The sequence below is a fragment of the Coregonus clupeaformis genome, chromosome 26 (assembly GCF_020615455.1).
Source record: "Coregonus clupeaformis isolate EN_2021a chromosome 26, ASM2061545v1, whole genome shotgun sequence".
In the NCBI taxonomy this organism is placed as follows: domain Eukaryota; kingdom Metazoa; phylum Chordata; class Actinopteri; order Salmoniformes; family Salmonidae; genus Coregonus; species Coregonus clupeaformis.
In genome coordinates, this window is record NC_059217.1 from 33,989,954 (window position 1) to 34,007,491 (window position 17,538).

Sequence of the window (17,538 nt, forward strand, 5' to 3'; positions counted from 1 at the left end):
GAGTCCACCCAGCGTGGCTTTCTCACTATAGTTCATAGGGAGTCCACCCAGCGTGGCTTTCTCACTATAGTTCATAGGGAGTCCACCCAGCGTGGCTTTCTCACTATAGTTCATAGGGGAGTCCACCCAGCGTGGCTTTCTCACTATAGTTCATAGCTAGTCCACCCAGCGTGGCTTTCTCACTATAGTTCATAGGAGTCCACCCAGCGTGGCTTTCTAACTATAGTTCATAGCTAGTCCACCCAGCGTGGCTTTCTCACTATAGTTCATAGGAGTCCACCCAGCGTGGCTTTCTAACTATAGTTCATAGCTAGTCCACCCAGCGTGGCTTTCTCACTATAGTTCATAGGGAGTCCACCCAGCGTGGCTTTCTCACTATAGTTCATAGCTAGTCCACCCAGCGTGGCTTTCTCACTATAGTTCATAGCTAGTCCACCCAGCGTGGCTTTCTCACTATAGTTCATAGGGAGTCCACCCAGCGTGGCTTTCTCACTATAGTTCATAGGGAGTCCACCCAGCGTGGCTTTCTCACTATAGTTCATAGGGAGTCCACCCAGCGTGGCTTTCTCACTATAGTTCATAGCTAGTCCACCCAGGTGGCTTTCTCACTATAGTTCATAGGGAGTCCACCCAGCGTGGCTTTCTCACTATAGTTCATAGCTAGTCCACCCAGCGTGGCTTTCTCACTATAGTTCATAGCTAGTCCACCCAGCGTGGCTTTCTCACTATAGTTCATAGGGAGTCCACCCAGCGTGGCTTTCTAACTATAGTTCATAGCTAGTCCACCCAGCGTGGCTTTCTCACTATAGTTCATAGGGAGTCCACCCAGCGTGGCTTTCTCACTATAGTTCATAGCTAGTCCACCCAGCGTGGCTTTCTAACTATAGTTCATAGGGAGTCCACCCAGCGTGGCTTTCTAACTATAGTTCATAGGGAGTCCACCCAGCGTGGCTTTCTAACTATAGTTCAAAGGGAGTCCACCCAGCGTGGCTTTCTCACTATAGTTCATAGGGAGTCCACCCAGCGTGGCTTTCTCACTATAGTTCATAGGGAGTCCACCCAGCGTGGCTTTCTAACTATAGTTCATAGGGGAGTCCACCCAGCGTGGCTTTCTCACTATAGTTCATAGGGAGTCCACCCAGCGTGGCTTTCTCACTATAGTTCATAGGGAGTCCACCCAGCGTGGCTTTCTCACTATAGTTCATAGGAGTCCACCCAGCGTGGCTTTCTCACTATAGTTCATAGCTAGTCCACCCAGCGTGGCTTTCTCACTATAGTTCATAGGGAGTCCACCCAGCGTGGCTTTCTCACTATAGTTCATAGCTAGTCCACCCAGCGTGGCTTTCTAACTATAGTTCATAGCTAGTCCACCCAGCGTGGCTTTCTCACTATAGTTCATAGGGAGTCCACCCAGCGTGGCTTTCTAACTATAGTTCATAGGGAGTCCACCCAGCGTGGCTTTCTCACTATAGTTCATAGCTAGTCCACCCAGCGTGGCTTTCTAACTATAGTTCATAGGGAGTCCACCCAGCGTGGCTTTCTCACTATAGTTCATAGGGAGTCCACCCAGCGTGGCTTTCTCACTATAGTTCATAGGGAGTCCACCCAGCGTGGCTTTCTCACTATAGTTCATAGGGAGTCCACCCAGCGTGGCTTTCTCACTATAGTTCATAGGGAGTCCACCCAGCGTGGCTTTCTCACTATAGTTCATAGGGAGTCCACCCAGCGTGGCTTTCTCACTATAGTTCATAGGGAGTCCACCCAGCGTGGCTTTCTCACTATAGTTCATAGCTAGTCCACCCAGCGTGGCTTTCTCACTATAGTTCATAGCTAGTCCACCCAGCGTGGCTTTCTCACTATAGTTCATAGGGAGTCCACCCAGCGTGGCTTTCTCACTATAGTTCATAGCTAGTCCACCCAGCGTGGCTTTCTCACTATAGTTCATAGCTAGTCCACCCAGCGTGGCTTTCTCACTATAGTTCATAGCTAGTCCACCCAGCGTGGCTTTCTCACTATAGTTCATAGGGAGTCCACCCAGCGTGGCTTTCTCACTATAGTTCATAGGGAGTCCACCCAGCGTGGCTTTCTCACTATAGTTCATAGGGAGTCCACCCAGCGTGGCTTTCTCACTATAGTTCATAGCTAGTCCACCCAGCGTGGCTTTCTCACTATAGTTCATAGCTAGTCCACCCAGCGTGGCTTTCTCACTATAGTTCATAGCTAGTCCACCCAGCGTGGCTTTCTCACTATAGTTCATAGGGAGTCCACCCAGCGTGGCTTTCTCACTATAGTTCATAGGGAGTCCACCCAGCGTGGCTTTCTAACTATAGTTCATAGCTAGTCCACCCAGCGTGGCTTTCTCACTATAGTTCATAGCTAGTCCACCCAGCGTGGCTTTCTCACTATAGTTCATAGGGAGTCCACCCAGCGTGGCTTTCTCACTATAGTTCATAGCTAGTCCACCCAGCGTGGCTTTCTCACTATAGTTCATAGCTAGTCCACCCAGCGTGGCTTTCTCACTATAGTTCATAGCTAGTCCACCCAGCGTGGCTTTCTCACTATAGTTCATAGGGAGTCCACCCAGCGTGGCTTTCTCACTATAGTTCATAGGGAGTCCACCCAGCGTGGCTTTCTCACTATAGTTCATAGGGAGTCCACCCAGCGTGGCTTTCTCACTATAGTTCATAGCTAGTCCACCCAGCGTGGCTTTCTCACTATAGTTCATAGGGAGTCCACCCAGCGTGGCTTTCTCACTATAGTTCATAGGGAGTCCACCCAGCGTGGCTTTCTAACTATAGTTCATAGGGAGTCCACCCAGCGTGGCTTTCTCACTATAGTTCATAGCTAGTCCACCCAGCGTGGCTTTCTCACTATAGTTCATAGGGAGTCCACCCAGCGTGGCTTTCTCACTATAGTTCATAGCTAGTCCACCCAGCGTGGCTTTCTCACTATAGTTCATAGGGAGTCCACCCAGCGTGGCTTTCTCACTATAGTTCATAGCTAGTCCACCCAGCGTGGCTTTCTCACTATAGTTCATAGGGAGTCCACCCAGCGTGGCTTTCTCACTATAGTTCATAGGGAGTCCACCCAGCGTGGCTTTCTAACTATAGTTCATAGGGAGTCCACCCAGCGTGGCTTTCTCACTATAGTTCATAGCTAGTCCACCCAGCGTGGCTTTCTCACTATAGTTCATAGCTAGTCCACCCAGCGTGGCTTTCTCACTATAGTTCATAGCTAGTCCACCCAGCGTGGCTTTCTCACTATAGTTCATAGGGAGTCCACCCAGCGTGGCTTTCTAACTATAGTTCATAGGGAGTCCACCCAGCGTGGCTTTCTCACTATAGTTCATAGGGAGTCCACCCAGCGTGGCTTTCTCACTATAGTTCATAGGGAGTCCACCCAGAGTGGCTTTCTCACTATAGTTCAATTGTGAAACTATGATGATGTATTGTTATGTAAAAGTATGTTTTCTTTTCCACTATCACATATGTTTTCATGGGATGTGTCCCAAATGTCCCCCTATTGGCTAAGGGTCCTGGTCAAAAGTAGTGCACTACATAGGGAATAGGGTGCCATTTGGCTAAGGGCCCTGGTCTAAAGTGGTGCACTACATAGGGAATAGGGTGCCATTTGGCTAAGGGTCCTGGTCAAAAGTGGTGCACTACATAGGGAATAGGGTGCCATTTGGCTATGGGCCCTGGTCTAAAGTAGTGCACTAGATAGGGAATAGGGTGCCATTTGGGAGTCAACCATTGTGATCTTTTGGTTCCTATTTTGATGAGTATTTTCCTGTGTTTATGCCACAGTATTCTCAGATGCCCAATCACACACATGAGATAGTTGAGAGTTACGAAGGCACTGGACTGTCTCCTTACGTCTACTCCCAGAACGCACTTTCCCTCACTGTAGGTATGTGGAACACATAGCTGTGGACTGTGGTCTTCACTAGAAGACTAATGTAACATTCAGTTGTTCAGTGGCAGAGATACACTATGTAAACAAAAGTATGTGGACACCTCTTCAAATTAGTGAATTCAGCTATTTCAGCCACACCTGTTGCTGACAGGTGTATAAAATCGAGCACACAGCCATGCGATCTCCATAGACAAACAATGGCAGTAGAATGGCCTCACTGAAGAGCTCAGTGACTTTCAACGTGGCACCGTCATAGGATTGCCACCTTTCCAACAAGTCAGTTCGTCAAATATCTGCCCTGCTAGAGCTGCCCTGGTCAACTGTAAGTGCTGTTATTGTGAAGTGGAAACGTCTAGGAGCAATAACGACTCAGCCGCAAAGTGGTAGGCCACACAAGCTCACAGAACGGGACCGCCGAGTACTGAAGCGCGCAGTGCATAAAAATAGTCTGTCCTCGGTTATAACACTCACTACCGTGTTCCAAACTGCCTCTGGAAGCAACGTCAGCACAATAACTGTTCTTCGGGGGCTTCATGAAATGGGTTTCCATGAGCAACCACACACAAGCCTAAGATTACCATGCACAATGCCAAGCGTCGGCTGGAGTGGTGTAAAGCTTGCGGCCATTGGACTCTGGAGCAGTGGAAACGTGTTCTCTGGAGTGATGAGTCACGCTTCACCATCTGGCAGTCCGACGGACTAATCTGGGTTTGGCGGATGCCAGGAGAACGCTATCTGCTCCAATGCATAGTGCCAACTGTAAAGTTTGGCGGAGGAGGAATAATGGTCTGGGACTGTTTTTCATGGCTCAGGCTAGACACCTTAGTTCCAGTGAAGGGAAATCTTAACGCTACAGCATAGAATGATATTCAAGATGATTCTGTCCTTCCAACATTGTGGCAACAGTTTGGGAAGGCCCTTTCCTGTTTCAGCATGGCAATGCCCCCATGTACAAAGCGAGGTTCATACAGAAATTGTTTGTCGAGATCGGTGTGGAAGAACTTGACTGACCTGCACAGAGCCCTGACCTCAATCCCATCGAACGCCTTTGGGATGAATTGGAACGCCGACTGTGAGCCAGGCCTAATCGCCCAACATCAGTGCCCGACCTCACTAATGCTCTTGTGGCAGAATGGAAGCAAGTCCCCTCAGCAATGTTCCAACATCTAGTGGAAAGCCTTCCCAGAAGAGTGGAGGCTGTTATAGCAGCAAAGGGGGGACCAACTCCATATTAATGCCCAGGATTTTGGAATGAGATGTTTGACGAGCAGGTGTCCACATACTTCTGGTCATGTAGTGTATAACTACCCAATCAGATCCCTTGGCGTAGAATACATATGTTTTCACTAAAATGCAATGAATTATTGAATGCCTGTTTGTTTGTTTGTGTGTGTGTGACTTGAGATCTTCATACTATATAACCACCTAATGAATTCCAGTAGAAATACCTTATAAAATGTATATATATTTTTTTACTAGAATGCAATGCGTGATTGAATATGTTTGCTTCCTGGTTGTAAGGAGGGCCTGTTGTGTTGTTTTAGAGGGGGATCTATATGCTGCTGCTCCCTTATACAGCGATGGGAGCTCACTACAGTTCAGAAGGAAAGCTGGCAGCAGAACCAATGTATGGATGTACAACAAATGGGTGACCGGTACGTTAACAGATATATATATGCCATTTAGCAGACACTTTTATCCAAAGCGACTTACAGTCATGTGTGCATATTTTATATATATATATATATATAAATATAAATGTGATAATGTATACATTTGATAATGTGTTAATGTGGTGATGTATTAATAGATAATGTATTAATGTGACGATGTGTTAATAGATAATGTATATAGAATAGAACACAAAATACTTTAAACAGTCAGAAATGACTCCCACACCAGAGTTGGTAGATTATGTTGAAGTGGGTCGATGTTGCTCTTAGCCTACATATCCTCGAACACTATGGCCCATTTCCCCCAGACAGATAAGGAGATTCCCCATTTAAAGTGCTTCTAAGTCAAAGGCTATAAGCTCTTCAGACTCTCAGTGCTTTATCAGCCTGAAGGAAACTAGCCCTGACCTGACATTTAGTTTACACTCTCGGTGCGTCCCAAATCAAATCAAATCAATTGTATTTATAAAGCCCTTTTTTAACATCAGCAGATACAGAAACCCAGTCTAAAACCCCAAACAGCTGCAATGCAGATGTAGAGGCACGGTGGCTAGGAAAAACTCCAAGAAAGGCAGGAACCTAGGAAGAAACCTAGAGAGGAACCAGGCTCTGAGGGGTGGCCAGTCCTCTACTGGCTGTACTGGGTAGAGAGGAACCAGGCTCTGAGGGGAGGCCAGTCCTCTTCTGGCTGTACTGGGTAGACCAGAGGAACCAGGCTCTGAGGGGTGACCAGTCCTCTACTGGCTGTACTGGGTAGACCAGAGGAACCAGGCTCTGAGGGGAGGCCAGTCCTCTTCTGGCTGTACTGGGTAGACCAGAGGAACCAGGCTCTGAGGGGAGGCCAGTCCTCTTCTGGCTGTACTGGGTAGACCAGAGGAACCAGGCTCTGAGGGGTGGCCAGTCCTCTTCTGGCTGTGCTGGGTGGAGAGGAACCAGGCTCTGAGGGGTGACCAGTCCTCTACTGGCTGTACTGGGTAGACCAGAGGAACCAGGCTCTGAGGGGTGGCCAGTCCTCTTCTGGCTGTACTGGGTAGAGAGGAACCAGGCTCTGAGGGGTGGCCAGTCCTCTTCTGGCTGTACTGGGTAGAGAGGAACCAGGCTCTGAGGGGAGGCCAGTCCTCTACTGGCTGTACTGGGTAGACCAGAGGAACCAGGCTCTGAGGGGTGGCCAGTCCTCTTCTGGCTGTACTGGGTAGAGAGGAACCAGGCTCTGAGGGGTGGCCAGTCCTCTTCTGGCTGTACTGGGTAGAGAGGAACCAGGCTCTGAGGGGTGGCCAGTCCTCTATTGGCTGTACTGGGTAGAGGGGAACCAGGCTCTGAGGGGTGGCCAGTCCTCTACTGGCTGTACTGGGTAGAGAGGAACCAGGCTCTGAGGGGTGGCCAGTCCTCTTCTGGCTGTACTGGGTAGACCAGAGGAACCAGGCTCTGAGGGGTGGCCAGTCCTCTTCTGGCTGTACTGGGTAGACCAGAGGAACCAGGCTCTGAGGGGTGGCCAGTCCTCTACTGGCTGTACTGGGTAGAGAGGAACCAGGCTCTGAGGGGTGACCAGTCCTCTTCTGGCTGTGCCGGGTGGAGATTATAAGAGTACATGGCCATTAAGGCCAGATTGTTCTTCAAGATGTTCAAACGTTCCATAGATGACCAGCAGGGTCCAATAATAATCACAGTGGTTGTAGAGGTTGCAACAGGTCAGTACATCAGGAGTAAATGTCATTTGGCTTTTCATAGCCGAGCATTCAGAGGTCGAGACAGCAGGTATGGTAGAGAGGGAGAGAAAGAGAGGTAGAGAGGGAGGGAGGGAGGGAGAGAGAGGGAGGGAGGGAGGGAGGGAGGGAGAGGGAGGGAGGGAGGGAGGGAGGGAGAGGGAGGGAGGGAGAGAGGTGGAGACAGCAGTATAGCCACAGTGCAGCTTAATTAGTGAAATCCTTTTCTTTCCGTCTCCTCTTCGGCGGGTCAGCATAGCTGCCAGACCAAGGCTACTAGCTACGTCATGATTTAAGGTGGCAGACTTGGCTCTGTGGCTGTTAATCATGGATTAGTTTGGATGGAACTCTCTCTCTCAGGGTTCATCAGTGTTAGTACTTTCTGTTGATGCACTGAAACACCCATGTGTTCTGTTGTTTTCTTTCTGATACGTTCTTCAGAGTATGCCGTGATGAGATGCGACATGTTTGTTTCTGATTACCTTTTGTGGGCAGAAATTATTGTGTAATCGTAGGCTAGGTAGTGGAACATTATAAATGATAATTGGAAACAAATGTATTGAGTGTTTATAGAGGAATTGGTTGATTTGATTGATTGATATTCAATGTCCTCCCAGAGCCCACGTTCATCTCCGCCTGCTGGGTGAGACGCAGGGAGGAGCCAGCCAATGAGAAGATATATATCTTCTTCAGGGAGAAGAACTCTGACAGCAGCCCGGAAGCTGATCCCTGGATCTCTAGGGTAGCACAAGTCTGTAAGGTAAGATGGTGGGACGGAGACTGTCTGTTAGATGGTGGGATAGAGACAGTCTGTTAGAGACAGTCTGTTAGAGACAGTCTGTTAGATGGTGGGATAGAGACAGTCTGTTAGATGGTGGGATAGAGACAGTCTGTTAGATGGTGGGATAGAGACAGTCTGTTAGATGGTGGGATAGAGACAGTCTGTTAGAGACAGTCTGTTAGAGACAGTCTGTTAGATGGTGGGATAGAGACAGTCTGTTAGATGGTGGGATAGAGACAGTCTGTTAGATGGTGGGATAGAGACAGTCTGTTAGATGGTGGGATAGAGACAGTCTGTCAGATGGGGGGATAGAGACAGTCTGTTAGATGGGGGGATAGAGACAGTCTGTTAGATGGTGGGATGGAGACAGTCTGTTAGATGGTGGGATAGAGACAGTCTGTTAGATGGTGGGATAGAGACAGTCTGTTAGATGGTGGGATAGAGACAGTCTGTTAGAGACAGTGTGTTAGATGGTGGGATAGAGACAGTCTGTTAGATGGTGGGATAGAGACAGTCTGTTAGATGGTGGGATAGAGACAGTCTGTTAGATGGTGGGATAGAGACAGTCTGTTAGATGGTGGGATGGAGACAGTCTGTTAGAGACAGTCTGTTAGATGGTGGGATAGAGACAGTCTGTTAGATGGTGGGATAGAGACAGTCTGTTAGAGACAGTCTGTTAGAGACAGTCTGTTAGATGGTGGGATGGAGACAGTCTGTTAGATGGTGGGATTGAGACAGTCTGTTAGAGACAGTCTGTTAGAGACAGTCTGTTAGAGACAGTCTGTTAGAGACAGTCTGTTAGATGGTGGGATGGAGACAGTCTGTTAGATGGTGGGATAGAGACAGTCTGTTAGATGGTGGGATAGAGACAGTCTGTTAGAGACAGTCTGTTAGATGGTGGGATAGAGACAGTCTGTTAGATGGTGGGATGGAGACAGTCTGATAGAGGGTGGGATAGAGACAGTCTGTTAGATGGTGGGATAGAGACAGTCTGTTAGATGGTGGGATGGAGACAGTCTATTAGATGGTGGGATAGAGACAGTCTGTTAGAGACAGTCTGTTAGATGGTGGGATAGAGACAGTCTGTTAGATGGTGGGATAGAGACAGTCTGTTAGATGGTGGGATAGAGACAGTCTGTTAGATGGTGGGATAGAGACAGTCTGTTAGATGGTGGGATGGAGACAGTCTGTTAGATGGTGGGATAGAGACAGTCTGTTAGATGGTGGGATAGAGACAGTATGTTAGAGACAGTCTGTTAGATGGTGGGATAGAGACAGTCTGTTAGATGGTGGGATAGAGACAGTCTGTTAGAGACAGTCTGTTAGAGACAGTCTGTTAGATGGTGGGATAGAGACAGTCTGTTAGAGACAGTCTGTTAGAGACAGTCTGTTAGATGGTGGGATAGAGACAGTCTGTTAGATGGTGGGATAGAGACAGTCTGTTAGAGACAGTCTGTTAGATGGTGGGATAGAGACAGTCTGTTAGATGGTGGGATGGAGACAGTCTGTTAGAGACAGTCTGTTAGATGGTGGGATAGAGACAGTCTGTTAGATGGTGGGATGGAGACAGTCTGTTAGAGACAGTCTGTTAGATGGTGGGATAGAGACAGTCTGTTAGATGGTGGGATAGAGACAGTCTGTTAGAGACAGTCTGTTAGAGACAGTCTGTTAGATGGTGGGATGGAGACAGTCTGTTAGATGGTGGGATGGAGACAGTCTGTTAGAGACAGTCTGTTAGAGACAGTCTGTTAGAGACAGTCTGTTAGAGACAGTCTGTTAGATGGTGGGATGGAGACAGTCTGTTAGATGGTGGGATAGAGACAGTCTGTTAGATGGTGGGATAGAGACAGTCTGTTAGAGACAGTCTGTTAGATGGTGGGATAGAGACAGTCTGTTAGATGGTGGGATGGAGACAGTCTGATAGATGGTGGGATAGAGACAGTCTGTTAGATGGTGGGATAGAGACAGTCTGTTAGATGGTGGGATGGAGACAGTCTATTAGATGGTGGGATAGAGACAGTCTGTTAGAGACAGTCTGTTAGATGGTGGGATAGAGACAGTCTGTTAGATGGTGGGATAGAGACAGTCTGTTAGATGGTGGGATAGAGACAGTCTGTTAGATGGTGGGATAGAGACAGTCTGTTAGATGGTGGGATGGAGACAGTCTGTTAGATGGTGGGATGGAGACAGTCTGTTAGATGGTGGGATAGAGACAGTCTGTTAGATGGTGGGATAGAGACAGTATGTTAGAGACAGTCTGTTAGATGGTGGGATAGAGACAGTCTGTTAGATGGTGGGATGGAGCCAGTCTGTTAGATGGTGGGATGGAGACAGTCTGTTAGATGGTGGGATAGAGACAGTCTGTTAGATGGTGGGATAGAGACAGTCTGTTAGATGGTGGGATGGAGACAGTCTGTTAGATGGTGGGATGGAGACAGTCTGTTAGATGGTGGGATAGAGACAGTCTGTTAGATGGTGGGATAGAGACAGTCTGTTAGATGGTGGGATAGAGACAGTCTGTTAGAGACAGTCTGTTAGAGACAGTCTGTTAGAGACAGTCTGTTAGAGACAGTCTGTTAGAGACAGTCTGTTAGATGGTGGGATAGAGACAGTCTGTTAGATGGTGGGATAGAGACAGTCTGTTAGAGACAGTCTGTTAGATGGTGGGATAGAGACAGTCTGTTAGATGGTGGGATGGAGACAGTCTGTTAGATGGTGGGATAGAGACAGTCTGTTAGATGGTGGGATGGAGACAGTCTGTTAGATGGTGGGATAGAGACAGTCTGTTAGAGACAGTCTGTTAGATGGTGGGATAGAGACAGTCTGTTAGATGGTGGGATAGAGACAGTCTGTTAGATGGTGGGATAGAGACAGTCTGTTAGATGGTGGGATGGGAGACAGTCTGTTAGAGACAGTCTGTTAGATGGTGGGATAGAGACAGTCTGTTAGATGGTGGGATAGAGACAGTCTGTTAGATGGTGGGATAGAGACAGTCTGTTAGATGGTGGGATAGAGACAGTCTGTTAGATGGTGGAATAGAGACAGTCTGTTAGATGGTGGGATGGAGACAGTCTGTTAGATGGTGGGATGGATACAGTCTGTTAGATGGTGGGATAGAGACAGTCTGTTAGATGGTGGGATAGAGACAGTCTGTTAGAGACAGTCTGTTAGATGGTGGGATAGAGACAGTCTGTTAGATGGTGGGATAGAGACAGTCTGTTAGAGACAGTCTGTTAGATGGTGGGATAGAGACAGTCTGTTAGATGGTGGGATGGAGACAGTATGTTAGAGACAGTCTGTTAGATGGTGGGATAGAGACAGTCTTTTAGAGACAGTCTGTTAGATGGTGGGATAGAGACAGTCTGTTAGATGGTAGGATAGAGACAGTCTGTTAGAAACAGTCTGTTAGATGGTGGGATGGAGACAGTCTGTTAGATGGTGGGATGGAGACAGTCTGTTAGATGGTGGGATGGAGACAGTCTGTTAGAAACAGTCTGTTAGATGGTGGGATGGAGACAGTCTGTTAGATGGTGGGATAGAGACAGTCTGTTAGATGGTGGGATAGAGACAGTCTGTTAGATGGTGGGATGGAGACAGTCTGTTAGAAACAGTCTGTTAGATGGTGGGATGGAGACAGTCTGTTAGAGACAGTCTGTTAGAAACAGTCTGTTAGATGGTGGGATGGAGACAGTCTGTTAGAAACAGTCTGTTAGATGGTGGGATAGAGACAGTCTGTTAGATGGTGGGATGGAGACAGTCTGTTAGATGGTGGGATGGAGACAGTCTGTTAGATGGTGGGATAGAGACAGTCTGTTAGATGGTGGGATGGAGACAGTCTGTTAGAAACAGTCTGTTAGATGGTGGGATAGAGACAGTCTGTTAGATGGTGGGATAGAGACAGTCTGTTAGAGACAGTCTGTTAGATGGTGGGATAGAGACAGTCTGTTAGATGGTGGGATGGATAGAGACACAGTGGTAGTTGGTAAGGTAAGATGGGGTGACAGGCTAGTGACAGACTGGATGTTAGTTTGTATTTGTATCTATAAAGTATCCCCATTAGCAGCAGCTACTCTTCCTGGGGTCCAGCAAAATTAAGGCAGTTATACATTTTTAAAACAAAACATTACAATACATTCATAACAGATTTCACAACACATTAAGTGTGTGCCCTCAGGCCTCTACTCTACTACCACATATCTATAACACAAAATCCATGTGTACGTGTGTGTATAGTGCGTATGTTATCATGTGTGTGTGTATGCATGTGTCTGTGCCTATGTTTGTGTTGCTTCACAGTCCTGTTCCATAAGGTGTATTTTTACCTGTTTTTTTAAATCTGATTATTCTGCTGGCATCAGTTACTTGATGTGGAATAGAGTTCCATGTAGTCATGGCTCTATGTAGTACTGTGCGCCTCCCATAGTCTGTTCTGGACTAATGGACTGTGAAGAGACCAAGAGTTGTCAGCTGTCTCCTCATCAGATAGATGCAAAAATCCTCTCCCCTGCCATGAGACTTGTCTCTGCCCCTGCTAAGAGATATGTTGCCTTTAGAAGGTCAGCTGGTGATAAAACAATGCTGTTCCAGACTGTTCTACGTTGTAAATACGGTTCAGTTCACATTACTGACAGAGGAAATGGAAAACCTGAAGGCAAATGAGCTGTTCTACTACGTCGTCAGCAGGACGGTGTTGTATGAGATAGTCAAACAGTATCTTCGGCTTCCAGTCTTCCACACACGGTTCCTCAGTATATGTAATATTTTGGTAATAATCTGAGTGGTGTTTCCTGTCGTTAGTCAACAGGGTGTGTTCATCCTGCAACATAGCATTATGGGGGAAGTTGACGTCAGGTCCAATATTGACTATGCACCCAAGAGGGAAAGAGGTTGGGCCATCCTAGAAATGTTTTAGTGAAATATAATATATACAATTTAGCAGACACTTTTCTCCAAAGCGACTTACAGTCATGCATGAATACATTTTTACATTGATGGCCTCGGGAATCGAACCCACTATCCTGGCGTTGCAATGCTCTACCAAGATGCATGACAGGGTTATAAATGCTTTGTGAAGCCTCAATTTAATATTATTTATAAGGCCTTTATTAAGCAGTGCTTATACCACCCTTTATAAAGCACAGGGTTATGTCATATTTAACATAATGGGTTATGTCACATTTGACATTGGTGGTTATGTCACACAGTTATGCCACATTTATGAACCATGACATAAAGTTATAGATGATTTGTAACACTTATGTAGTGTTTATGAAGGCTTTATGATCCTGTAATAAATAGAACAAGTGTCAGCAGTAGGTGAAGGAAGTTGAACGGGTGTTGGTTGATGACCTCACTAGGTCAGTTAGTCTGAGAACAATGCCTACATTGTTTTCTGTTGGATATTTCCTCCATCCAGCTTTTCGTTTCTACCTTTTTTTAGATAGCATGTGATTAGTACACAGTCTATTATTCATGAGTTTGGCCATGTGTCTCTGAGACGGGGAAGGAGAGGAGATGGAAAATATTCCCAGGGAGATTGATACTCACAGGAAATGAGAACCTGAGGCCTGTCTGATGCTAGGGTTTGGCTTAGTGGTTAGTGTTGCCTTGACACTCCTATAGCATGAGTTATCTGAGACCAGGGTAGATTAACACTGTTTTTCCATCCAGCTCAGATGCAGTTCAGTGGTTGTTGATCTAGACCTACCCACTGGGCAAAAAGTGGTTGACTCAACGTTGTTTCATTTCAACCAAAAAATGCAACATGATGATGTTGAATCAATGTGGAAAACTGATTGGAATATAATTTTTGTTGTTGTTGATTTCATGTTGAATTCACGAATGTAAATCAAAAACTAGACGTTGAACTGACATCTGTGGGTCCTTTAACACCTCAGATCCCAGATCTGTCTGGGCTTTGTAGCCAACTCCTATGATCGTTGTGACGTGATTAGATATAGATTAGCAGTGTTTTCCATTCAGTTCAGACCCAGTTAAGACCCAGTTCAGACCCAGTTCGGACCCAGTTCAGACCCAGTTCGGACCCAGTTCGGACCCAGTTCGGACCCAGTTCAGCAGTTCAGTGGTTAGTGAACTGCAGTATGTATGACCTACCTATGGTATATTATCCACTAGTCATGAAAAGATGAGGCCATACCTACAGTGCACTATATATACAAAAGTATGTGGACACCTCTTCAAATGACAACTTGGATGGAAAACTCCTATTGGCCATATCTTCAATTTAAGCCTACTAGAAAGTGTGTGCCCTCAGGCCTGGAGGGAAGCAAAAGTCATTCCACTGCCTAAGAATAGTGAAGCCCCCTTTACTGGCTGAAATAGCCGACCAATCAGCCTGTTACCAACCCTCTGTGTTTGACCAGACACAATGCTATTTTACAGTAAACAAATTGACAATAGACTTTCAGCACGCTTATAGGGAAGGACATTCAACAAGCACAGCACTTACACAAATTACTGTTGATTGGCTGAGAGAAATTGATGATAAAAAGATTGTGGGGGCTGTTTTGTTAGACTTCAGTGCGGCTTTTGACATTATCAATCATAGTCTGCTGCTGGAAAAACCTATGTGTTATGGCTTTACACCCCCTGCTATATTGTGGATAAAGAGTTACCTGTCTAAGAGAACACAGAGGGTGTTCTTTAATGGAAGCCTCTCCAACATAATCCAGGTAGAGTCAGGCATTCCCCAGGGCAGCTGTCTGGGCCCCTTACTTTGTTCAATCTTTACTAACGATATGGCACTGGCCTTGTACAGTGCCTTCAGAAAGTATTCAGACCCCTTGACTTTATCCACATTTTGTTACGTTACAGCCTTATTCTGAAATGAATAAATAAATAAAAATCCTCAGCAATCTACACACAATACCGAAAACAGGTTTTGAGAAATGATTTACATAAGTATTCAGGCCCTTTGCAATGAGATTCGAAATTGAGTTCAGGTGCATCCTGTTTCCATTTATCATCCTTGAGATGTTTCTACAACTTGATTGGAGTCCACCTGTGGTAAATTCAATTGTATGGACATGATTTGGAAAGGCACACAACTGTCTATATAAGGTCCCACAGTTGGCAGGGCATGTCAGAGCAAAACCAAACCATGAGGTCAAAGGAATTGTCCGTAGAGCTCCGAGACAGGATTGTTTCGAGGCACAGATCTGGGGAAGGGTACCAAAACATTTCTGCAGCATTGAAGGTTCACAAGAACACAGTGGCCTCCATCATTCTTAAATTGAATAAGTTTGGAACCACCAAGACTCTTCCTAGAGCTCACCGGCCGACCAAACTGAGGAATCGGGGCGAAGGTCACTCTGATGGTCACTCTCCTCTGTGGAGATGGGAGAACCTTCCAGAAGGACAACCATCTCTGCAGCACTCCACCAATCAGGCCTTTATGGTAGAGGGGCCAGACGGAAGCCACTCCTCAGTAAAAGGCACATGACAGCCCGCTTGGAGTTTGCCAAAAGGCACCTAAAGACTCTCAGACCATGAGAAACAAGGTTTTCTGGTCTGATGAAACCAAGATCGAACTCTTTGGCCTTAATGCCAAGCGTCACGTCTGGATGAAACCTGGCACCATCCCTACGGTGAAGCGTGGTGGTGGCAGAATCATGCTGTGGGGATGTTTTTCAGTGGCAGGGACTGGGACACTAGTCAGGATTGAGGCAAAGATGAACGGAGCAAAGTACAGAGAGATCGTTGATGACAACCTGCTCCAGAGCGCACAGGACCTCATGATTGGGGTGAAGGTTCACCTTCCGACAGGACAATGACCCTAAGCACACAGCCAAGACAATGCAGGAGTGGCTTCGGGACAAGTCTCTGAATGTCCTTGAGTGGCTCAGCCAGAGCCCGGACTTGAACCCGATCGAACATCTCTGGAGAGACCTGAAAATAGCTGTGCAGCGACGCTCCTCATCCAACCTGACAGAGCTTGAGAGGATCTGCAGAGAAGAATGGGAGGGTCTGATTACTTATGTAAATGTAATATTTAAGTTTATTTATTTGTAATAAATATGCAAACAACCTGTTTTTGCTTTGTCATTATGGGGTATTGTGTGTAGATTGATGAGAGAAAAAAACAATTTAATCTATTTTAGAATAAGGCTGAAACGTAACAACGTCAGCTACTACAGCGACTGAAATGACTGCAACACTTAACAAAGAGCTGCAGTTAGATTTAGAATGGGTGGCAAGGAATAAGTTAGTCCTAAATATTTCAACAACTAAAAGCATTGTATTTGGGACAAATCATTCACTAAACCCAAAACTCAACTAAATCTTGTCATGAATAATGTGGAAATTGAGCAAGTTTAGGTGACTAAACTGCTTGGAGTATCCATGGATTGTGAACTGTCATGGTCAAAACATATTGATACAACAGTAGCTAAGATGGGGAGAAGTCTGTCTATAATAAAGCGCTGCTCTGCCTTCTTAACAACACTATCAACAAGGCAGGTCCTACAGGCCCTAGTTTTGTCGCACCTGGACAACTGTTCAGTCGTGTGGTCAGGTGCCACAAAGAGGGACTTAGGAAAATTGCTATTGGCTCAGAACAGGCCAGCATGGCTAGCCCTTGGATGTACACCGAGAGCTAACATGAATAATATGCATGTCAATCTCTCCTGGCTCAAAGTGGAGGAGAGATTGACTTCATCACTACTTGTGTTTATGAGAGGTGTTGACATGTTGAATACACCAAGCTGTCTGTTTAAACTACTGTCACACAGCTCGGACACCCATGCATACCCCACAAGACATGCCACCAGAGGTCTCTTCACAGTCCCCAAGTCCAGAACAGACTATGGGAGGTGCACAGTACTACATAGAGCCATGACTACATGGAACTCTATTCCACATCAAGTAACTGATGCAAGCAGTACAATTATTTGTATAACTGCCTTAATTTTGCTGGACCCCAGGAAGAGTAGCTGCTGCCTTGGCAGGAACTAATGGGGATCCATAATAAACCCCAGGAAGAGTAGCTGCTGCCTTGGCAGGAACTAATGGGGATCCATAATAAACCCCAGGAAGAGTAGCTGCTGCCTTGGCAGGAACTAATGGGGATCCATAATAAACCCCAGGAAGAGTAGCTGCTGCCTTGGCAGGAACTAATGGGGATTGTGGGGGTCTATTTTCTTATAACTAGATGTGATGACTAGCTTAGAAGGAATGCATTAATGATTAAACATAATAGGTTTGTACTGTACTGATATAAATTGTTTCACATAACAAGCTGTGATTCATGTGAGGAACGTTAGGGGGTAGGATGAGATAAGACACAAACACTGCCTCTTTGTTGAACTGCCCAAGGACGAGTACAGTAAGGGTGGGAAAGTACTGGGAAACTGTGTCTATGGGTGCTGACTTTCTGGACCAGCTGCAGATAACAACTTATGCCTGGCAACAGTGAAGCGCCAAGGGGCTGGGACCAGCCTGTGCGCCA

General features: G+C 46.4%; 1 protein-coding gene across 1 annotated transcript in view; it reads left to right on the forward strand.

The window, feature by feature from the left end:
* The window catches only part of sema7a (semaphorin 7A), a 50,971-nt gene that overhangs the window by 13,054 nt on the left and 20,379 nt on the right, over window positions 1-17,538 (forward strand). Inside the window, exons 5-7 of the mRNA XM_041849679.2 lie at window positions 3,807-3,909; window positions 5,460-5,570; window positions 7,909-8,051. Coding sequence (XP_041705613.2) covers window positions 3,807-3,909; window positions 5,460-5,570; window positions 7,909-8,051 — 357 coding nt within the window. The remainder of the gene's footprint in view (window positions 1-3,806; window positions 3,910-5,459; window positions 5,571-7,908; window positions 8,052-17,538) is intronic.